General features: G+C 38.3%; 1 protein-coding gene and 1 non-coding gene across 2 annotated transcripts in view; both read left to right on the top strand.

The window, feature by feature from the left end:
- The window catches only part of CORIN (corin, serine peptidase), a 267360-nt gene that overhangs the window by 80769 nt on the left and 162161 nt on the right, over positions 1-24430 (top strand). Inside the window, exon 4 of the mRNA XM_059923062.1 lies at positions 3653-3860. Coding sequence (XP_059779045.1) covers positions 3653-3860 — 208 coding nt within the window. The remainder of the gene's footprint in view (positions 1-3652; positions 3861-24430) is intronic.
- Positions 8809-8914, top strand: LOC132366842 (U6 spliceosomal RNA). The gene has a single exon (XR_009503564.1). It is a non-coding gene; the product is annotated as a U6 spliceosomal RNA (small nuclear RNA).

Below are 24430 nucleotides of genomic sequence, written 5' to 3' on the forward strand. Positions count from 1 at the left end.
CTAATTTCTATTAGACTCAGTAGTAAATTCTCAGGGAAGAAAAACAAACATTCCACCCTTTTCTTTACCCTATGAAAACCAAGTTAGAGGGAGCAGCAACAATAAATGAGTCCATTTCCAAAAGTGCCCTTCCCTTTCCCCTCAGAGAAATGACTCTGCCTGGTGCCCAGCATGTAGCTGACTTATGAAAACTCATTTGCCCCTAGTGAGAATGTGCACAAATACAAAACTAGAGTTACATGGTTCATAGACAATGGAACATTCTGGGAAAAAAGAATATTTGACATACAGGTTGAGACAGTAGGAATGATAGGAAATTTACACAGTTACTTGAATATAAAAGGCCTGAAATCAAGAGTCTTAAAGAGTAATTCCCTTTTATATTTGTTGGCTATTAGCAAATTCTCAGCTAAGTTTATTGAACCTTTCTGCCCAGATTCAAGTTTTTTGGTCATTCTGTGTTACATGCAATTATGATTCTGTCTTTGTAGTAATTTTTCTCTATCACTCGTTAAGTACCCTGTTTTGTTTTGTTTTTTAACATCTTTATTGGAGTACAATTGCTTTACAATGTTTTGTTAGTTTCTGCTGTATAACAAAGTGAATCAGCTATATGTATACATATGTCCCTATATCCCCTCCCTCTTGCGTCTCCCTCCCACCCTCCCTATCCCACCCCTCTAGGTGGTCACAAAGCACTGAGCTGATCTCCCTGTGCTATGTGGCTGCTTCCCACTAGCTATCTATTTTACGTTTGGTAGTGTATATATGTCAACGCTTCTCTCTCAGTTTTTAACCCTTCTGCCAGTCCAGACCTTAGATATCTTTCAACCAGCAAATCAAGTTCTTCCTCTTCATTAAATCTTCCCTGATTGTTCACTCTACATTGAATTCTTGCTCTTTTGAATTCCTTTGGCATTTGCTCTGCTGCTGACAGCTGCGGTATAGTGGGAAGAATGTTGTCCTAAGAGGTGGAGGACACATGTATCAGTCCCGCTTCTATTACTGACTGGGTGTCCGTCTGCAAATCACTTTTAAAAAAAATTAATTAATTTATTTATCTTTGGCTGCACAGGCTTTCTCTAGTGGCTGTGAGCGGGAGCTACTCTTCACTGTGGTGCGCGGGCTTATTGTGGTGGCTTCTCTTGTTGCAGAGCACGGGCTCTAGGCACACAGGCTTCAGTAGTTGCAGTGCGTGGGCTCAATAGTTGTGGCTCTCGGGCCCTAGAGCACGGGCTCAGTTGTGGTGCACGGGCATAGTTGCTGTGCGGCATGTGGGATCTTCCTGGACCAGGGCTCGAACCCGTGTCCCCTGCATTGGCAGGTGGATTCTTAACCACTGCGCCACCAGGGAAGTCCCTGCAAATCACTTTTTGTCTGTCTCCCTGGCTACCTATTTGTCTGCCCATCCCGTCCATCCATCCATCATCTTTCTATCTACCTACATACCTATGAAAGCCTTAGTTTCTTAATTTATAATGAGAGATTATAATCCTGATAAGAGTGCTTTGGAAAACTTTAGAAAACCATTATATAAGACATTATTATTTTTGTCCATACCAATTATTTTGAGACATATTTTAAGGTTTCAGACTATTATTTTATCATTTTCTCTTTTCCCAAGGGAATTTGCTATTAGGAAATCTCTTTTGTGCAACTCATACGGCCATGAACATAGTATAGCCAACCAAAATATGATTTTCCTCATTATCATGTATTTTTCAAATGCTCTCTCAGTGTTCAGTGTTTTCTTTGCCTCGGTGGGGTAAATGAGCCTTTTGGTCATCTCACCAAATATGGTTTATAATCAAGTGTATAAACCCCAAAGCTGATGACCCCTAAAGAAAATAATGCAATGTAAAATGAATGATAATGTGATCAGAATACATGGTATATTTTCTATGAATTTAAATACAGACTATGTGATATATCACTATATGCTTTTTAGCCTCTTCCTTTCATGGGCCATTAGGAATTATCTTCTTTAAGAACTGTTTCTAACATCATAACCCCCTTTGCATTAGGTTAAGGTGGCTCCAAATGGAAATTTCTCAGAAAACATAGGTTTGAAGATCTGGGATTTCCACATAATAGCTGTGCACTCCTGGGCAGATGTCTTAGGGTTTCTGATATTGAATTTCCTCATGTGTAATATAGATATGATATCACTTTACTGGGTTGTGAAAATGAGATAATTCTGAACTAGGAGATCTGAGTACCTGTTGTGGTGCCCGGCACAAGCTTGATTTGTAATAAATGTTTTCTTGATACTGAATTCTTCATGAATGATTTCATATTTTTGATGGAGATAAATTTACTCTTAGCTCCTCTAAGCAAGCTTTTCTGCTTATAGCACAGTACATATAATTGTGTCATTTTGAAGTCCACTCTCTATACCTTCTTCCAGCCTCTAATGCTCCCCAAATTGAAATACATTTTAACTTCCCTCCTGAAAGATTTGAGTGTCATACTTGTGAAACTTGCCCAAAACTCCCCACCTTGGCCCTCATGCAAAGCTGAATTCATGTTTATGTCTATCTGTGTTCTATATACAGATTTTAATTTGGATTTTTCTTCTTCTCTGATTCTTTTATTTCCCATTTTGTATTATGAGTTTGATGAGGTCCAAAAAAATGTTGTGCCCTTAAGTTTTTGGCTAACCATGCAAATGTATGGCATGAAGGAGAAGGAAAGGCCATGGAGGTGGTAATTCTCAGGAGAGCCAGCTTGGAAGAAAATGAGGTCAGAGTCTCTGAGCTGACCCTAAACATGGGCAGGATTGGAAATCCTTGAATAATCATGTATTTTTAAAAACAGGATCATGGTATACAAATTGTTTTGTGATTTGCAATTTTTATTTATTATAAGCATCATTCTATGTGATTAATAGTTAATAGTCTTCTAAAGCATCTTTCATGTAGCTGAGCATTCTGTTGTTTGTTCCATAATATTTTAAACCAGTTCCCTTTGTTGAATGTTTAGGTGATTGCTATCTTTTAAAAAGTATAAACTGTGCAGAGATGAAGATCCCTGTAGATAAATCCATGTGCACAACCATGATTAATTCCTTATAAATTTTTTGAAATATTACAGTGTCAAAGGCTATGCATATTTAAAATATTTTTTTGATACATATTGCCCTGCCCAGCTGTGATCCAGAATAGTGATTGCCCATTGGCTAGGTGTGAGAGTGTATTTTTCCACACATTTTCCCAGCACACAGATGCTATCCCTTTGTGAGTATTGGAAGCTTGATTTCATGACCAGACACACACACACACACACACACTTTTTTTTTGCTTTCTTTTTAAAAAATTTATTTTTATACAATTTTTAAAGGTTACACTCCATTTATAGTTACTATAAAATATTGGTTATATTCCCCATATTATACAATACAGATGTGGTGTATATATATATACACCACATCTTTATTCATTCATCTGTTGATGGACACTTAGGTTGCTTCCGTATCTTGGCAATTATAAATAATGCTGCTATGTATGTATGTGCCTTACTGTATATCTATAATCATTCTGACTTACAGAATATATTTTATTGTATGAACACATTAGTCTATCATATCAAATGAGTTTATAAACATATAATTCTGATGTGTCTTTTCCTAAACATAATTGTCTTGCCTTCTCAGGTGCCTGCATGAACATCACTCACAGCCAGTGTCAGATGCTGCCCTACCACACCACGCTGACACCTCTCCTCTCTATTGTCAAAAACATGGAAATGGAGAAGTTCCTCAAGTTCTTCATGTACCTCCATCGCCTTGGTTGCTATCAACATATCATGCTTTTTGGCTGCAGCCTTGCCTTCCCCGAGTGCATCGGTGATGGTGATGACAGGTATTTTGGAACGAAAAGCATTCAGTGATAAGAGTCAGTGGTAGCATAAGTGTCTGAGAAGAACAAAATCATCCCAAGCTACCCCCTTTTGTTTTGGTTGTTGTTCAAGGAAAAAAAAAAAAATCCCACACCAGTTGTAATCCTTCTGAAGTAGACATTTTTGGGAAATCTGGGATAATTTTATTTATGGGAAGAAATTATTCAGGCTGTTAGATGGAGGACATCAGCTGGGGTAGTCAATAGCTGTTTCGGTGAGGGTCCGGTAGAAGGCAGCACACTCCAAGGGCGATGGAAAAGAGTTTATTGAAGAGACGATTTATGGCAGTGTGGGCAAGGTTAAGAGAACAAGTAAGGATGAGAGGCACCAGGGTCTCATGTTAATGCGATGCAGTTCCACTACTCAAGACTTGAAAGAGACAAAGAGCAGGCAGACCTGGAAAAAGCTGTAGTTGTGGGCAGGGGGTCTCCCGACAAGCCAGGTTCTGTGACTCGAGACAGCGGGGCACAGCCACTGCCAGCCCTTCAGTCCTGCAGGGAGAGAGAAGAAGGAATAGATGCCCTGACCTCACTCTCCTCCTGCCCTCTCTTCTGCCAGGGCTTCCTACCAACTGAACTCAACCACAACAATTGGGCAAGGGTGAGCAATTGATATGAGTGCAAGAGATGAGATCCAAAATCTCATCCCAATATCATCAGTTCAGAAGTCCCAATCTCATCTGAATCAGGTACGGGTGAGATGCTGGGTGATTCTTACGGTCCACACTGGAACCCAGAGCAGGGTGAGGAGGGTGAAGGGTAGATGCAGAGCGACAAACAGAGACTGTCCAGCACAATATCGAATAGGATTAGAAAGAATTTTCTTTTTTGGGAGCGTGGGGGAGAACATGTGAGTCGGTGTACTTGTGTATGTGTCTTGTAAGCTCATTTCTTTTTTTTTTTAATTGAGGTATAATTGACATGTAACATTATATTAGTCTCAGGTGTACAACCTAAAGATACAATGTATGTGTATGTTGTGAAGTGATCACTACAATAGGTCTAGTTAACATCCATCACCACACAGAGTTACAAATTTTTTTTCTTGTGATGAGAACTTTTGAGATCTGCTCTCTTAACTTCCAAATATACAATATGGTATTATTAACCATAGTCACCATGCTGTACATTACATCTCCATGACTTATTTATTTTATAACTAGAAGTTTGTACCTTTGAACGCATTCCCACCTTTTTGAAATAATACAATTTCAATATTATATTATATTGAAATAATGTAATTTTGATATTATATTATATTGAAGTAATAATTTTCAGTGAGAGTAAATCAATAAAAGTATGTTATGGAATATCTGAAATAGTGAGTATACAGTTTTTTAAATTTCAAAGCACTGTTAAGTACATAATCATATATAACATCAATTATTTTCTGAATTAAAATGTTAGAAAGTTTTCAGAGTAGTAATGAGAAAATGAATTGCATTTTTAAGAGCAGATAGGTTCCATGTTATTTGTACTAATTTAATGTACAAAGAAAGTTTTGAATAGACAAAGGTTTTTATTATTATTATTATTATTTTTTAAACATCTTTATTGGAGTATAATTGCTTTACAATGGTGTGTTAGTTTCTGCTTTATAACAAAGTGAATCAGTTATACATATACATATATCCCCATATCTCCTCCCTGTTGCGTCTCCCTCCATCCCATCCTCCCTATCCCACCCCTGTACATGGTCACAAAGCATCAAGCTGATCTCCCTGTGCTATGCGGCTGCTTCCCACTAGTTATCTATTTTACGTTTGGTAGTGTATATATGTCCATGCCCCTCTCTCACTTTGTCCCAGCTTACCCTTCCCCATCCCCGTATCCTCAAGTCCATTCTCTAGTAAGTCTGCATCTTTATTCCCGTCTTGCCCCTAGGTTCTTCATGACCACTTTTTTTTTCTTTTAGATTCCATATATATGTGTTAGCATATGGTATTTGTTTTTCTCTTTCTGACTTACTTCACTATCATCTCACACCAGTCAGAACGGCCATCATCAAAAAATCTACAAACAATAAATGCTGGAGAGGGTGTGGAGAAAAGCGAACCCTCTTGCACTGTTGGTGGGAATGTAAATTGATACAGCCACTATGGAGAACAGTATGGAGGTTCCTTAAAAAACTAAAAATAGAACGACCATACGACCCAGCAATCCCACTATTGGGCATATACCCTGAGAAAACCATAATTCAAAAAGAGTCATGTACCAAAATGTTCATTGCAGCTCTATTTACAATAGCCAGGACATGGAAGCAACCTAAGTGTCCATCAACAGATGAATGGATAAAGAAGATGTGGCACATATACACAATGGAATATTACTCAGCCATAAAAAGAAATGAAATTGAGTTATTTGTAGTGAGGTGGATGGACCTAGAGAAGGTTTTTATTATTTTAACTGGAAAAAACCTACATTGCCATAAAATAAAAACTGAGTAGAAAAGAAACAATAGATTCAGAATTGTAGAAGTAAGTATAGAAGCACTATTAACAGACACCACATTGAGGAAAATGTTTCCCCTGAAAGAATCATTTGCAGAGGGTACTTTCATGGTAAAGAGAGAAACTCTGTTAGATCTTTCCCAAGAGTCAAACTGTGGCATGGTAGTAGAGAGGCCCTTTATATTCCTAGAACAGTGGCATTATAACGTGGTGATTGTCTTAGTTTTCTAGGCCGGCCATAACAAATTACTACAAGCTGGGTGGCTTAAATAGAAATTTATTCTCTCACAGTTCTAGAAGCTAGAAGTCCAAAGTCTGGTGGGGACTGTGCCAGGGGTCCTGGGGAGGGGCTCACTTCTTTTCTTTGCCAGTTTCCTTCCAGTGATTTCAGTCACTCTTGACTTGTGGCCACATCACTCCAGTCTCTGCCTCTATCTTCCCATGGCCTTCTTGTGTGTGTGTGTCTGCTCTTGTGAGGACACTTGTCACTGGATTTAGGGCCCATCCAGATAACCCAAGATGATCTCATCATCGCAAGGTCTTTAACTTAATTACATCCACAAAGACCATTTTTCCAAGTAAGGTCACATTCACACGTTCCCGAGGTTAGGACATGGACGTGTCTTTTGGGGGTCGCCATTCAATACACAGGCTCTGGAGCCGCGTGTCTCAGCCCATTCATCTGTAAAATGGAGATAATCATTGTGCTTTACAAAGTTCACATGAGGATTAAATGACAGTGCGGGTTTTTTATGAAGAGCTCAGTAAATGTCAGCAATAGCTATCAGTGGATTGGAAAGGAGGGGCAGTACTAATGACATTGAGAGCACAGAGTATTTCTAACATATGCTAAATATTGAAGGATTCTGGAAAAAATGTAGGATACTATATGGATTAAAAGAAAATTAGGTAGAATACTTAAGGCTGCTGGAGTTGGATTCCATTTCTCCCTAATTTCAAACAATTTCACTTACATCTCTTTGCTTTAATTTCTTTATGGACTCAGGAGTGTGTATATATACTTATATAAATTTATATACTTATATAAAAGAGTTTCTCTCCTTACCATGAAAGTTCTCTCTTTACCATGAAATTTATATATACTTATATAAATTTCATATAAGACAATGAAAGAGAGTGTATTCAGCCTCCAGGGGACTCTTAACTCATTTTGATCATCCTTTTTCTGATAATTCAATCTCTACTCTCAGCTAAATCAGTTGTAAGATTCTAGTTAAGCTGCTCAGAGTCTTCAGGGTACTTTTAGGTAAAATTTGTTTTTCTCCTGACCTAGTTCATCCTGAGAAATGCTCTCATAGGAGAGTTTTCCATTTTCTGTTATAGTGGGTAATATTTTATAGTCAGTTTTCAGGTATCCTTCAGGGACTTGTCCTACATTTTATTACATTCATTATTATATTTAATTTTATGATTGTACTTTCAGACCAGTGCTTTCTGCTTTCATTTAGCATGTGCATGAGACCTGCAAGCTAAATTTAATAAGCAAAATAAGTTCAGAAAGGTAAAATGTATTGTAGAAAATAATTCTTATATTTTTACATATCAAACATTTTTTCTTATATTTCACTATTTTGGATCATTTGTTCTACTAATTTTCTCTACTACTCTACTATTCAAATAATAGAGAATTGCTTATATTCCATCCTAGAGAAAATAGGTACTTAATAACATTTAGAATTTACTTTAAAAAGATATAGTGGGATGTATAAGTAGTATGGTTTTTAACCTGTCCCTTTGAGACCTCAACTGTACTCAACTATATTATATAACAGTGAACTTTAACAGTTTAATTAAACAGTTTCATTTATTAAAAAATAAGTGTGTATATCATGGACTATAATACAGGATAATTAAAGGATATCTTATAATACAGGATAATCCATAACTATATTGATTCAATGAAATATATCTCAAAGTATAGAGATTTGGCTGATAAACCATTTAGGTAGCCCTAAAAATATGTGGGTTAGAAGGAATAGCTTAAAAATATCAGCATGTAGGTAGAGAGAGATGAACAATTCCTAGGCCAGGAGAATAACAGATATTTCTGGATGACTTTTTGATACACTTAAAATCTCTGTGTTTGGAAGAGGAAGCAAACATTGCAGCCACATGCTTTTGATATGTAACTATCACCCTTTCCCACTGGGTTGAAATAATAGGTCTATGAATTTATCAAAGCTGAAGTGGGGTTAACTGGCCTGAGAGGTCCCGCCTTGGCTTTGCTTCTGGAAGACACCCAGGAGATCTGACTGATCATCATTACCCTACTTACATCCTCTAATACTTTGCAGAGAAACTTTGCTCGTGAAATAAATCGTTAACATTTCAAAATGGATGTGTTTTCTATTGGTTTTATTCCTCTGGAGTGTTGATTTGCCCCTAGGTGCTTAGCAGATATTCTTAACATCTGTAGACATGAAATAAAAAATTCTTATCTAGTGCTTGCTTTGGCAGCATGTATACTAAATTGAAACAATACAGTGAAGATTAGCATGGTCCCAAGGCAAGGATGACATGCAGATTTGTGATGTGTTCCATATTTTTTGATTTTTGACTAAGATAACTCATATTAAACCGTTTAGCACAATACCTGGATCGTCAAGTCCTGATCAAAGTTTAGCTAATGCATCTATTTTGGGGTCAATATTTCTCATGCCAGACCTAATTGAACTTGTCCCAAAAAAAGATATGTCAGGTTCTGCTATCCACATTTTAGTCAAGAAAATAGATAAATTATCTGAAAAAAAATTCTTTATCTAGCTAAATGACTAGAGATTAAAGATTATGTCAAACCTGGGATCTACCAGACAGTTTTCTGTCATGTACTCAATCCCTATAGGATTGTGGAAGAGGTTGAGTGAGGTTCTTCAAATGAACTTCTTCAAAAGCACTATACTTTTCCCCAAATAAATATGTTCACTGGAGACTACAGAAATTAATCTGGTAAATGCAGAGAATGCAGTTGAAAGTTTGGGGGGCAGATGAAACCTGATTCAAACCACAGCTCTGCCAATTGCCAGTTATAAGACCTTGGGCACTTCAGTTGGCCTTCCTGACCTTCAGTTTCCTCATCTGTTTAATGAAAGTGATAATACCCACTTCATAGGGTTTGTTTGTGTGTATTAAACAGAATGATTTATACAGTGCTCATATATGCTCTGCACTCTCTAGCACACAGTAACTTCTCCATAAGTAGTATTGTTATAAATAATAAGTAAATTATTATTAAATATAAATAGTACTATTATTGATATGGTAGTCAAAGATGGTGTGTGAGTTTCTGGGAGGGTATAAACTTTATCACCTCTTTCAGAGATGCAAGATTTGCATATTTTTCTCATTCTTTTCATCTTCTAATCCATTTTCCACTTAGCTGTCAACATGATGATTTAAAAACACAATTAGCACTGCTGTACGTTATTACATGAAAGTTGTTAAAGAGAGTAGATCCTAAGAATTCTCATCACAAGGAAAAATATTTTTTTCTATTTCTTTAATTTTGTATCTCTATGAGATGATGGATATTTGCTAAACCTATTGTGGTCATCATTAGCTGTACATCCTAAACTTACACAGTGCTGTATGTCAGTTATGTCTAAATAAAACTGAAAGGGAAAAAAAATAAAAGCACAAATTAGATGATGTCATTCCCCTGCCTCTGCCCATTCAAGGGCTTTCCCTTAGACTTATATTACAAGCTGAACTTCTTGCCATGGCTTTTGAAGCCTTCCTTGCTTCTCTGGTGTCATCAACCCTGCCACAGCTGCACTGACCTTTCTCAAAAATGCTCACCTTTCCCCAGCTTCCTTTTCACATGCTGCTGCCTTTGCCAGGATGGATCTATCCCCTTGAACTATGCCCTCTGTTCAAAAGACATCTCTGTGGAGAAATCTTCTCTGATCACCCTCGGTAGTTCTATTGTCTTTCACTGCAGCAAGGCTGTGTCCCTTTTTGCTTGTCTGTATGTTGTCTGTCTTACTTTATAAGCACCACAATGGCAGAGAACTTACTGACTTTGCACACTGTTGTATACCCAGTGTTCAGAGCAGTGCCCAGCACATAGTAGGTGCTCAATAAATATTTGTTGGAATAAATGGATCAATAAATAAACTCTTCCATTAAGGAGCTCCCCTAAATGTCTAGGTAAATGGGAGTTCAAAATCCATTGATAATGGTTGTGCATTGCTTTGTATAATTGATATGTTCCTGAAAACTCGTGCATAAATCAAATTCTATATATGTGTTAAATAATTACAATTTTAAATTGAGTTGAATGGTATTCCCAGAGATGATTTAACTTCCTTCTGAGTGAGCATCAATTGGCAGAACAACCAGCTAAAGTACATTAACTTGTTCTTGTTCATTTCTGTCAAAATCCTGGATCTAATAGATGAGGAAACACTAGATTGTTCCTGAGGATTGGCTTGGTGGTTCAGTGCTTTCTTTTTAATACTGACTCATATGCATCAGTTAAAAAGACTTTAGGTCAACTCTAGTTGAAAATCTTAGATGTAAGGTTCATGTACAGAGCAGAAACAGAACAGTGATAAACATGTTTAAAGAAAAATGACCAGGAGAGTGGTTCAGAATCTGTTCATGTGAAGAATAGTTGGGGGACCTGGAGATGTGAGGCCCTGAGGGTGCACAACGGCCACCCTCCAATCTCCTGGGCCACGACTGGAAGAGGGAGCACACTTTTTCTCTATGCTTCCACAGGGCAAAGATGGAACCAGGAACTGAAAGTCATAGAGAAGTAAATTCTAACTTAACTAAAGTGAGAACTTTATGGATACTAAAGTTGTATATATATGGAAATGTTGTCTCAGGAAATGGTGAGTTGTTATCACTAGAGATATTTAAACTGACTGGTGAGAACTTAGTGAAGAAACTGTGACAAGGAGTCCAGCATCTTATGGTCAATTAGTTTCCCATAGATTAAAGGGCAGGTTCACTCATGGCCCATGGCCCTGATTAAAGGAGCTCTAAAAACTTATGAAAAAAGAAGAAAATTAAATCTACCATAACTTTTCTCAGGGACACTTTTATATTTGCTTTGGGAATAATAGAGGATCCAGTTGGGGACCTTGGGGAGGGTTGTGTTGACACTCCCATGGATCCAGTAGCAGCAAGTAGTCTCCTAACTGCCTTCAGAAACGATGGGCCCAGTTATCTGCAGGACTTCTGTTTTGCCCAGTGGGGCTTGCAAGTAGGGACCCTGCCAGCCAAAGCCCTCTTTTTCTCTGTTGCAACTGTCAGGTTCTCACCTAAATAAATGTTAAACAAATGTTTACATTGTGTCACCTTGGGGAAATGTCAGATTATCTGCTGGGAACACCTGTGTGCCTTGGGTGGCTTGGCTCTTGCTCAGAGTTGAAAGGTTCATGGTAGAAAATAGAATTTTTGACTCTAGGTATTAAGATCAGCTTGCTTTTCAGCCTGAATTCTGTGTTTTGCTCCTAAAATCAAGATTGGAATTCTGCTATGTTGCTATCTTCCATTCACCTTGTGTTCAGCTTTTAAGCTTTTGGTTTTGCTAAAACCCTGTCAGGTAAATAAAAGTTCTAGGCATACTTTTGTTTCAGCCACTCGAGAGGAAGAAAAAAAATGTTGACAGAAACAAGAGGTATTTAAAATTTCTTTTTCTGGAAGGCACAATTTGTTCATTTCTTATCAAGGTCCTAGGCTTCCTTTTTAGAAGCAGCAGAGTTCCCTAGAAAAATGACCCTATACTCTAGTTACCATTATTTAAAGTTAGAGTAAAATTTGCCTGTCATTTCAAATACACAGATGATATGGTTTTCCTGTTCCAACTCCATCCTATTACTAAAGATGGCCAGATTACTGAGATGGCCTCTAGGTGAACAATCAAGATGGCATCAAAGTTGATAAAGGACTGATATTTTCAAACATATTTGCTGTACCAGAATTACAAAACCTCTTCCCCAGCATCCAATTTATTTTCAATATTTCTACTACTGCACACCACTGTATTACTATACCACTTTGAGTTGAATTTTACTGATAATCTTTTAGTAAAAAGTATCAAATTTTTCTGCTTATAAAATTTACTGTATTATTTTTTTTTAACATCTTTATTGGAGTATAATTGCTTGACAATGGTGTGTTAGTTTCTGCTTTATAACAAAGTGAATCAGCTATACATATACATATATCCCCATATCTCCTTGTGTCTCCCTCCCACCCTCCCTATCCCACCCCTCTAGGTGGTCACAAAGCACCGAGCTGATCTCCCTGTGCTATGTTGCTGCTTCCCACTAGCTGTCTATTTTACATTTGGTAGTGTACATATGTCCATGCTACTCTCTCACTTCGTCCCAGCTTCCCCTTCTCCGTGTCCTCAAGTTCATTCTCTACTTCTGCGTCTTTATTCCTGTCCTGCCCCTAGGTTCTTCAGAACCTTTTTCTTTTTAGATTCCATATATATATGTTAGTATACGGTATTTGTTTTTCTCTTTCTGACTTACTTCACTCTGTATGATAGACTCTAGGTCCATCCACCTCACTACAAATAACTCAATTTCGTTTCTTTTTATGGCTGAGTAATATTCCATTGTATATATGTACCACATCTTCTTTATCCATTCATCTGTCGATAGACACTTAGGTTGCTTCCATGTCCTGGCTACTGTAAATAGAGCTGCAGTGAACATTGTGGTACATGACTCTTTTTGAATTATGGTTTTCTCAGGGCATATGCCCAATAGTGGGATTGCGGGGTCATCTGGTAGTTCTATTTTTAGTTTTTTAAGGAATCTCCATACTGTTCTCCATAGTGGCTGTATCAATTTACATTCCCACCAACAGCGCAAGAGGGTTCCCTTTTCTCCACACCCTCTCCAGCATTTATTGTTTGTAGATTTTTTGATGATGGCCATTCTGACTGGTGTGAGGTGATACCTCACTGTAGTTTTGATTTTCATTTCTCTGATGATTAGTGATGTTGAGCATCCTTTCATGGGTTTGTTGGCAATCTGTATATCTTCTTTGGAGAAATGTCTATTTACGTCTTCTGAGCATTTTTGGATTGGGTTGTTTGTTGTTTTGATATTGAGCTGCATGAGCTGCTTGTAAATTTTGGAGATTAATCCTTTGTCAGTTGCTTCATTTGCAAATATTTTCTCCCATTCTGAGGGTTGTCTTTTCATCTTTTTATGGTTTCCTTTGCTGTGCAAAAGCTTTTAAGTTTCATTAGGTCCCACTTGTTTATTTTTGTTTTTATTTCCATTTCTCTAGGAGGTGGGTCAAAAAGGATCTTGCTGTGATTTATGTCATAGAGTGTTCTGCCTATGTTTTCCTATAAGAGTTTTATAGTGTCTGGCCTTACATTTAGGTCTTTAATCCATTTGGAGTTTATTTTTGTGTATGGTGTTAGGAAGTGTTCTAATTTCATTCTTTTACATGTAGCTGTCCAGTTTTCCCCGCACCACTTATTGAAGAGGCTGTCTTTTCTCCGTTGTATATTCTTGCCTCCTTTATCAAAAATAAGGTGACCATAGGCACGTGGGTTTATCCCTGGGCTTTCTATCCTGTTCCATTGTTCTATATTTCTTTTTTTGTGCCAGTACCATATTGTCTTGATTACTGTAGCTTTGTAGTATAGTCTGAATTCAGGGAGCCTGATTCCTCCAGCTCCGTTTTTCTTTCTCAAGATTGCTTTGGCTATTTGGGGTCTTTTGTGTTTCCATACAAACTGTGAAATATTTTGTTCCACTTCTGTGAAAAATGCCATTGGTAGTTTGATAGGAATTGCATTGAATCTGTAGATTGCTTTGGGTAGTATAGTCAGTTTCACAATGCTGATTCTTTCAATCCAAAAACATGGCATATCTCTCCATCTGTTTTTATCATCTTTAATTTCTTTCATCAGTGTCTTATAGTTTTCTGCATACAGGTCTTTTGTCTCCTTATGTAGGTTTATTCCTAGGTATTTTATTCTTTTTTATTGCAATGGTAAATGGGAGTGTTTCCTTAATTTCTCTTTCAGATTTTTCATCATTAGTGTATAGGAATGCAAGAGATTTCTGTGCGTTAATTTTGTATCCTGCAACTTTACCAAATTCATTGATTAGCTCTGGTAGTTTTCTGGTAGCATCTTTAGGATTCTCTATGTATAGTATCATGTCATCTGCAAACAGTGGCAGCTTTACTTCTTTTCCGATTTGGATTCCTGTTATTTCTTTCTCTTCTCTGACTGCTGTGGCTAAAACTTCCAAAACTATGTTGAATAATAGTGGTGAGAGTGGGAAGCCTTGTCTTGTTCCTGATCTTAGTGGCAATGGTTTCAGTTTTTCACCATTGAGAATGACATTGGTTGTGGGTTTGTCATATATGGCCTTTATTATGTTGAGGTAGGTTCCCTCTATGCCCACTTTCTGGAGGGTTTTTATCATAAATGGGTGTTGAATTTTGTCAAAAGCTTTTTCTGCGTCTATTGAAATGATCATATGGTTTTTCTCCTTCAATTTGTTAATATAGTGTATCACATTGATTGATTTGCTAGTATTGAAGAATCCTTGCATTCCTGGGATAAACCCCACTTGATCATGGTGTATGATCCTTTTAATGTGCTATTGGATTCTGTTTGCTAGTATTTTGTTGAGGTTTTTTGCATCTATGTTCATCATTGATATTGGCCTGTAGTTTTCAGAAAGCTTGCTGTATTTTTAAAGACATTATTTTATAAGATAGCATGTGCCACTCTCCTGTGGAAATGCAACCCTGAAATAATCTTAAAAGCGAACTGAAAAATATGACTTGATTTAAAACAATTTTTTGAAGAATTCGTAAATTATATAAAGTCAGCATAAGCTTATTTTATTATTTTTTTCTAAATGAAGAATTATTACATACTGCTAATTTATTTATTAAAGATATTGTCTATGTCCCAAGAACTCTAATTGTGTCACATTTGAGAATAAATGGAAACATTACAGAATTAATATTTTTTCATATCTATATTTTTTAAGAATTTATGTAGATCAGTAGTCAAAGCAAAAAGAGGCTTTGTTGCTAATACCAACTAAATATTCGGAAAGTCATCTGCCACTTATTTCCCTGATTTTATCTGCTAACTTGGAAACAGCAGTCTTTTGGGCTACACCTGTGCTGACTACCTGGCTGTTTAGGTGGTCAACTGTATCACAGTTCCCTTTTCAGTCTCAGGCAACATGGGTGATCTAGTCTGCTTTTTGGCATTATACAGACATAAAATAATAAGTAAGGTTTCATTTATGTGCCAGAATGGCTCAAAGTGTGCGTAATACACAGTCAGATAATTCACATTACTTTTATTTTACAAAGACGTAAAGCTGGAGAATCAGGCCACAGGGGCTCAAATTTCCTGAAAACGCCTTGTCAAATCACTGACAGTGTCTCAAGCACACATATTTCATCAAGCTCAGTGGAGTTGTTTGTTTACTTTTCTCCTCAATAATTCATGGGTATTAGGTGGATGTGACTAGAATTTATATTTAATGCTAGTGATTCAGTGCATTCAAAGATCCATATTTAAGGCATCATTTCCTGATGTGCAAAAAATCAAAACAGCTGCAAAAAATAATTGAACAATTGCAAATTTTTCTGTGATTGTTAATCCTCTATCCCATGAGCCCTGGTAAGTATGCCAAGTATTAATGAGAATCAGGATCATGTTGGGTAGAAGGGTATGGAATTTTATATTCTCTTTCAGGGGTGGTTGTGTGGTTTTACATTATTCACACTCATCTTAATTCAAGCTGTGTTTATTTGTTGTTATTTCCTCAAGTTTCTCTATTTTAAGGGTGACATCTTACTATTGGCATATAAGCGAGACACTTAATCTGTAGGGTTTTCATCCATAGCAATTTTACCGAGATTTTGCCCTTACGTGGGAATTATTTCACGATCGAACAGTGTAGAATTTGCTGACCTGATAGGGAGGGGATCATGTGAGCAGGGATGGAGCGAGCTGTTGTACAGACCATTAAGTTGGGAGTTAGGTAGTGACATTTCTGCTCCCACCTTTGCTTCTGACAGCTTTGTTCCAAGCAGGCCACTGAATTATCCTCTGCATGTGATTCTTTTATTTCTCAAACAAATATTTATGGAGTGCCTACTGTATACACTAAGGATAGGACAGCAAACAAAATAGACAAGAATCCTTTACTTCATGAACCATATATTATATTGGAGGGAGATAGGCAATAAGCAAACTGATTAAAAAAATTTTAATAATAATAATAGTATATCAGATAGTGATAAGTGCAATGGAAAAATTCCAAAAAGAATTGAAGAGCTTTGGGGGAGTATGGGTATGGTGGCAAGGGATGCAATTTTAAGCAAAATGTTGTTCAGGAAGATCTCACTGAGAAGATTACATTTGATCCACGAACATATGGGAATCCAGGAAGTGAGAGAGACCCGGACATACCAAGTGTTCTGTGATATCTGCTGGAAGTGAGAAAAAGGGCATGATGGAATCAGTCCTGCAAGCAGATACTGTTGGCAAGGATGTGAGTGTTGGGGGGTAGACATATGGTGGGGTGGAGGGTCTTGCTAGCCATGTGTACAGCTTGGGAGCTCCCTTTCAGCTTCTGACATCAGTTTATTCAACAAAGGTGTTAGGAAAGTTATCAATTTATTCCTTTAGCAAATATTTATTGGCACCTACAATGTACCAGGTGCATTGTCTGATGTTAGGGATGCTTCGATGAATAAAACACAGTTCTGCCTTCAAGGGACTCAGCATAATAGGGGACAAGACATGAAAACAATTACACTGCTGTCCAATGTGATCAGTTTAAAAGGTATGGGGGGAAACGCAGAGAAGGAGGAGGGACTCTTTCCATTTGGCAATATTAGGAAGGCTGTTCCCAGTGAAGAAGTAACAGCTGAATTTGATTTTGGAGGATATATAGAAGTTTGCCATGTGGGCAAGGTGGAGAAAGCAGGCAGCCTAAATCTGTCATATATTAGGGGAACTACAACTAGTTTAATTTTATGAGAACATAAAATGGGGAGAGAATAAATGGATTTGAGGGACTGTGGGGAAGTAAAATTAACAGTACTTAGTAATAAATTGCATATGAATGGTGAGGTTGAGGGTGAAACAAAGGTTTTTAGGCTTGCGGACTTGGGTAGATGGTATTACCACCAAGAAAGTCGTGTATCTCAAAGGAGGGCTGGTGGTGGTGGGAGATAGGGGGTTAATATTGACATAATGTCTTCATCTGCTCCAAGAAGTGCATGACCATAATTTTCCTTCCAGTGGACGTAAAAACAGCTTTCCTTCTAGAGGAGATGACATGATTTATACTTTCATCCAGTGGTATGCTGGTAAACTGGCTCCCTGAAAAACAAAACAAAACTATGATTTGTAGCATTTGCTGATTTCTGCGGTGTAAACACTCCTACCAGATTTCAAGCTAATAATAGTTGAGTAGACTTCTCCCACAGCACTGCGTTTTGTCCCCTGACAAGTATTTGTTGAGCTCCCGTTGGTGTGAGGCATGCAGTCATGTGCTGGCTCTTTCTCCTTTACTTCTCCTTATCCACTTCCCACCCTCCTCCAGCCCACTCTTCCCCACAGGTTGGTTTCAACAGTGGCTACTTTCTAGCTTCCTGTGGGGCTCAGCCAGTGGGAGCCACCAACAGGACATCAGAGTGTGGGAAGAGAGGCAGGTTGGGTCATGATCCCCTAGTTTCTTCTTTACCAGGTTACACAGTTTGGAGTTGCCTGACTCCCACTGTGGGAGGCTCTGGCTCCTATCAGGCAGCCTCCTGCATACAGCTCTTTCTGAGTTCCAATAACTGCTCCTTCCCCTTGCCCCTTGAATCTGGGATGGTACCCCGCATGCTGCACTACCCCTGGTTGGTTTTTCTAAACCTTGCCAGTACCTTCATAAGTGACCTTTTCATTAAATACTCTGCAGTAATCCTACTTCAGTGAGTCATTTCTTTCCTGCTGGAACCATGGCTATTACAAATGAAGATGATGAAAAACTCTGGTTTTTAAAGAGTTGCAGACCAGTGTGACCAAAAAATAACTTGACTTCTCCCATGATTTCTCTTCTGATGTGAGACAATGACACATATAAATGTTCACTAGCACAGTTTTCTATCCCCATGTCTAGTGAAGCTGGGAACCAAGGTAATCTCTTCCCTACTCCTCTCGTACCCCAACTAAGCCATACCTCTTGTGAGGTCTCTTGAGGCCACCAGAGAGTGCAGACATAGGAAGCTGATGCCGTTGGCCCATCACAGAGAAAACAAGTCATCTGTTGTTTTTTGTGTTTTCCAGCAGTGGTGACGAGTTCATGCTCCTGTATGATTTGTGGATTTATGCTCCTGTGTTATCTGTGACTCCTGTTTGTGAGAAGAGGTCAGCTAGGTGAGACATTCTGGAGCACTGGGCTGGTGTCATAGCATCTGGCTATGAGATCTTTTTAAGTTTCAATTTCCTTGCAATATAAAAGGAGGAAGTAGTAGTACATTATCTTGCAAGACCCTTCCATCGTTAACATTCTCTTCACGACTAAGGTCTGCAGCTCTGGGTGTTCCCGGTGACTATGACTTTGTGAGCACTGTTCACTGAACAGCTTGGCCTAACAAAGACAAATTTACGACTTTCTTTTAAAAAGATTATGTAAGTCTCATCAATAAATAATACATCTGACTCAGTAACATGCCTCTTACCAAGAGATATATCAAAGAAAAGTGTATTAGTTACCTATTGCTACGTAACAAATTTCCACAGATGTGGCAGCTTAAAACAGCACCCAACTATTATCTCAGTTTCTGTGGATCTGGAACCTGGGAGTGTCTTATCTGGGTCCTCTGTTTCAGGGTCTGTCATATGGGTGGATTGATGCTGTTGGCCAGGTCTTGGGTCTTATCTGAAGGCTTGCCTAGGAAAGGATCCACTTCCAGGCTCATGTGATTGTTGGAAGAATTTCAGTTCCTTAAGGGTGGAGGGCCTCAGTTCCTAGCTGGCTGTTGGCCAGAGGCCAGCCTCAAGTCCTTGCCATGTAGACCTACCCAACATGGCAACTTGCTTCATGAGAACTGGTAAGGGAGTGCATCTGCTAGTGAGAGAGGAGTCACAGTCTTATGTACCCTAATGATGGAAGTGACATCCCATTACCTTCTGTTGGTTGTAAGCAAGTCACTAGGCCAGCTCACACTCAAGGGGAGGAGGTTACACAGGACATGAATAGCAGGAGGTGGGGTCATTGGGGGCCATCTTAAAGCCTGCCTGTCAACAAAAATTCTTCCCCCTCCCCGCCCCATGGAAGAAGAGTTTTAAATCCTGAGCTTCTCTGATATACTTAAAGGTTACTTTGTCAGAAATAAAAAGTGACAACTAAATGCAGTGTGGGATCCTAAATGGAGATCTTGGTGATGTTTGAATAGGGTCCTGACTTTAGTACCAGTGTTAAATTTCCTGGTTCTGATAATTACACTGTAGTTATGTAAGATGTTTGCTTTGGGGGAGCCTAGATAAAAGCTATATGGAAACTTTCTGTATTGTTTTTATAACTTTTCTGTAAGTCTCTAAAAGTAGTTTAAAAAGTTAGATAAAATTAGCTACAGGGATATATTGCACTACATGGGATATATAGCAAATATTTTATAATAACTATAAATGGAGTATAACCTTTAAAATTGTGAATCACTATATTGTACACCTGTAACGTACATAAAATTATACATCAACTGTACTTCAATAAAAAAAGTAAAAAGTTAGAAAAAAGTGATTTATAAAACATAAAAATCCATTAGCTATTATATAAGCCTACTGTGTGGCTGTAGCTTATTCAATAATTTTAACTTTATGTCTTTATCAGAACCGTTTTGCTGATAAAAATCTATAAATTTGTCGGGGAGGGGAATGGGGAGATGTTGGTCAAAAGGTACAATAAAGAAAAAAATCTAATTTTTTGTAAATAAATATAGAAATTTTAGTAGATAAATTTGTTTAAAATTGTATAGGTAAAAACGTAAAATAGATAGCTAGTGGGAAGCAGCTGCATAGCACAGGGAGATCAGCTCCGTGCTTTGTGACCACCTAGAGGGGTGGGATAGGGAGGGTGGGAGGGAGACGCAAGAGGGAGGGGATATGGGGATATATGTATATGTATAGCTGATTCACTTGGTTATACACCAGAAACTAACACACCATTGTAAAGCAATTATACTCCAATAAAGATGTTAAAAAAATAATCTTAAAATAAACATCTTTTTCTACAAAAAAAAATTATAGAGGTAAAATCTACAATTTTTTTGTGGATAAATAATTTGAGTAGCCTTCCTAGTGAAAATCCCCTAGAAACCTCACTATTACTGTATAATAGAATTCTTTATATTTGTTTGTATTTATTTGTTTCAACACATAATTACAGAGGTGAGGAAAGAATTTTCTGCATAAGCTTGAGTTGAAATGTTGTAGGGACTTTTGCACAACCCCAAATGCACTTCACACATCGCTTAAAGTAACGATCTTTCCTAAAATAGTACCCTGGTAGCCCAGTCTGGCCCCTCCACTGTGCTGAGCACTGTTTTCAGATGTCAGTCTGCTTGTTGCTTGGATATCAGCACTTATATTTCAAAATAGTGTGGTCTGTCTCACGGCACTGTTCCATGTGATGAAAAGCAAAATGCTTCAATCCCTCGTAGGCACTTGAATTTCATGCAAATCAAGAACAAATGGCTCTTCATTTTGCTCAGTGTTTGAAAGGGCTGCTGGTTATTAATACTCTATCACTATTTCACATGTCCTCGTCCAGCAGTTTAAAGCCTATGGGTCTCGGTTGGTTACACCTCTTAAGAGAGCTATTTGGAAACACTCTAGACATTTTTCTTAGGCCCTATTTTTAGAATGGAAGACCTAATGGTATTTTAATGTCTCTCTATATTCCCAGAACAAGTCTCGAGGAAAAAAATGTTACCTTTTGAAATTTAGCAAAGCTGGTGGGATTATCACCACTCCTCTGAGAAGCATTGTGTTAAAGAATGAATTTTGATTTACAGAATGTTAGTGGTAAAAGGACCATGAAAAATCAGCTCTTCCAAACCCCTCACTTTTCAAATGAGGAAGCTGAGTCTTGGTGTGAGTGAACTGTTGGTGCAAGATCAGACAGTGAGAAGTGGCCAGTGTGAAAAGTTTAGGGGGACAGCTTATGCTTTATGGCAGAAAATGACTCTGGTAAGAGTCAATGACAAGAAGTCAGCTTCTGAATTAAAGACTCAGCTTTAGAACATGAAAACAGTCTGCTGGGCCCCTGCATGAACCTTCATTGCTCTTACCATAGAAGATTCTGAGAGAAGATGTGGAGTGATCAACGAAAATGTGGGTTCAGAAGTGAGGAAAGGTCCAGGAACCTCTTGGGAGAGTTGGGCCCCAAGTGTTACTCAACCTCACTGTGACTTCCCCATCCGACAATGTTGGATGAATTTTTCCCTCTGTAAATGGCCCCTGGAATTCCATCAATTAGAGATTCCTTTGCTCCAGCAAGCAATCTTCTAACGATGCCAAAAACCTCTGGGAGGGTTAAGTGTCCATCTATTATTATGTACTACTCTGTGTTATCTTCCTCTCTTTTCTTTGAAAGTCTCATTGTGATCAGCTCACTTGGGGAACGTAGTTTTTTTTTTTTTTTTTTTTAAACATCTTTATTGGAGTATAATTGCTTTACAATGGTGTGTTAGTTTCTGCTTTATAACAAAGTGAATCAGTTATACATATACATATGTTCCCATATCTCTTCCCTCTTGCGTCTCCCTCCCTCCCACCCTCCCTATCCCACCCCTCTAGGTGGTCACAAAGCACCGAGCTGATCTCCCTGTGCTATGCGGCTGCTTCCCACTAGCTATCTATTTTACATTTGGTAGTGTATATATGTCCATGCCACTCTCTCACTTTGTCCCAGCTTACCCTTCCCCCTCCCCATATCCTCAAGTCCATTCTCTAGTAGGTCTGTGTCTTTATTCCCGTCTTGCCCCTAGGTTCTTCATGACCTTTTTTTTTTTTTTTTTTTTTTCCTTAGATTCCATATAGAGGTATTTGTAATCAGAAAGAGAAATACAGTATGGGAACGTAGTTTTGATTGTAGGAAGGGAAGAAAATGTTGAGAAGCAAGTAATGCTCTTGTGGAGGTGGCTGTCCAGGTGGGGTGCTGGAGTGGAGTTGGGCAGGATGGTGTCAGTACGCAGGTCAGGGACTAGGAGGCAAGGAAGAGTGCTGAAGCCAAGCCTAGCTTATTTTGTAGCTTTATTGTGGGCTGTCTCACACCTGGAAAAGAAAGAGAAATGCCTTTACCCTTTCCTAGTGTTCCTTAGCCCCTTAGGCAAATACTGACTCATTGAAGGTTAACTAGGAGTTTGTAGAGTGAAGGGAGAACCCAACCACTGTGTATATGGTTGGTCCACGGGAAAGTACATATCAAGTTTTGAACTAACCTTGAGCTATGCTTTTGGAGCATACATTCCTAAAGTAAGGACTCACATGTAATAGAGTAGTTAATCGTCCTCGAATCAGTCTGCCCGGGTTCAAATGCTGGCTGTGATACTCACTACCTCAGTGATCTTGGACAAGTCTCTTATATTTCCTGTGCTTCAGTTTCCTTTTGTGTGTATTAGGGATGATAGTAATGGTACCTATGGTACAGTACAGTACTATAGTGCTGGAGTGAGAAATAAATGAGTTAATGCATGTGTAGTAGCACTTAGAGCCGAGCGAAGTATAAGTATTTGCATAGGAATTCTGTGTTCTCCACATTCCTCAACCATGTTCCCCAGTTTCGTTTGAGAAAATATAGTCTCTAACGTCTTTCGAATAAGATCTAGGAAAGGAAATCTTTAAAAAAATGTTATTTAAGCGATACTTTCCATCCTATGAATATCTCATATATTTCCTGAATGGCAGTCAGGTGTCCTCTTTACACTGAAACACTTGCCTGGACTAATTCATATTATATGTTCTAAAGTGAATTCTTTCAAATGCAAAACATCTTTCCACATCTTCACTAACATATTTAGCTACATATTAATGTAGTTATGTGAATATCAGGATTCTAAAAGATACTCAGTTTTAAGGTGAATTTCTGAGAAGGTCAAAAGTGTTTGTATCTGAAAGTAACTGATGAGTACCCCTTTCTCACATTTTCATATAACAAGAGCTCACTCTCAAGATTCTTTCACAGACTCAATCACTTCTATTTTAACTCAGTGACTGGCGCATCCCATTATGTTTCTGTGATCTATAGAAATTTGAATGGGGAATTATAATTAGGCTTTAAAGTTCTTAAAGCCTAATTATTAGGTCCTTATATGAGAATAGATGATATGCAACTGTAGATAAAGTGTGGATTGAAAGTTAAAACATCTGGATTCTCTTCCCGCTTCTTCCATTAGGAAACTATGTGTGTCTCAGAATCTCCCTGAACGTATCTTAAATGGAGGATTTGAATGAGGTGCTGTTTAAGGTTTCTTACAGATCTGATACTGTATGATTCTGCAATAGCTTATTGACCCTACATTTGTGAAGTGTGTGCTTTGCTTTGACTGACATGTATATTTTCTTTCCCAGTTTTCTTTTTTTTTTTTTTTTTTTAAGTAAATCATCACCTTTTCTGACCAGGATTATTTATTTATTTATTTATTTTTGGCTGTGTTGGGTCTTCATTTCTGTGCGAGGGCTTTCTCTAGTTGCGGCAGGTGGGGGCCACTCTTCATCGTGGTGCGCGGGCCTCTCACTATCGCGGCCTCTCTTGTTGCGGAGCACAGGCTCCAGACGCGCAGACTCAGTAATTGTGGCTCACGGGCCTAGTTGCTCCGCGGCATGTGGGATCATCCCAGACCAGGGCTCGAACCCATGTCCCCTGCATTGGCAGGCAGATTCTCAACCACTGCGCCACCAGGAAAGCCCTTTCCCAGTTTTCTTAAATTTGTTTGAGATGCCTTTGCTAGATGACCAGCCAGGGTGAGAGATGCAGTCTGTAGCTGCAAAGTAGAAAAAAGCCGCCTGGGTCTGCAAGAGAACAAGTCCGTGGCCTTGACATTGCA

This window comes from Balaenoptera ricei, chromosome 5 (genome assembly GCF_028023285.1).
Source record: "Balaenoptera ricei isolate mBalRic1 chromosome 5, mBalRic1.hap2, whole genome shotgun sequence".
NCBI lineage: Eukaryota > Metazoa > Chordata > Mammalia > Artiodactyla > Balaenopteridae > Balaenoptera > Balaenoptera ricei.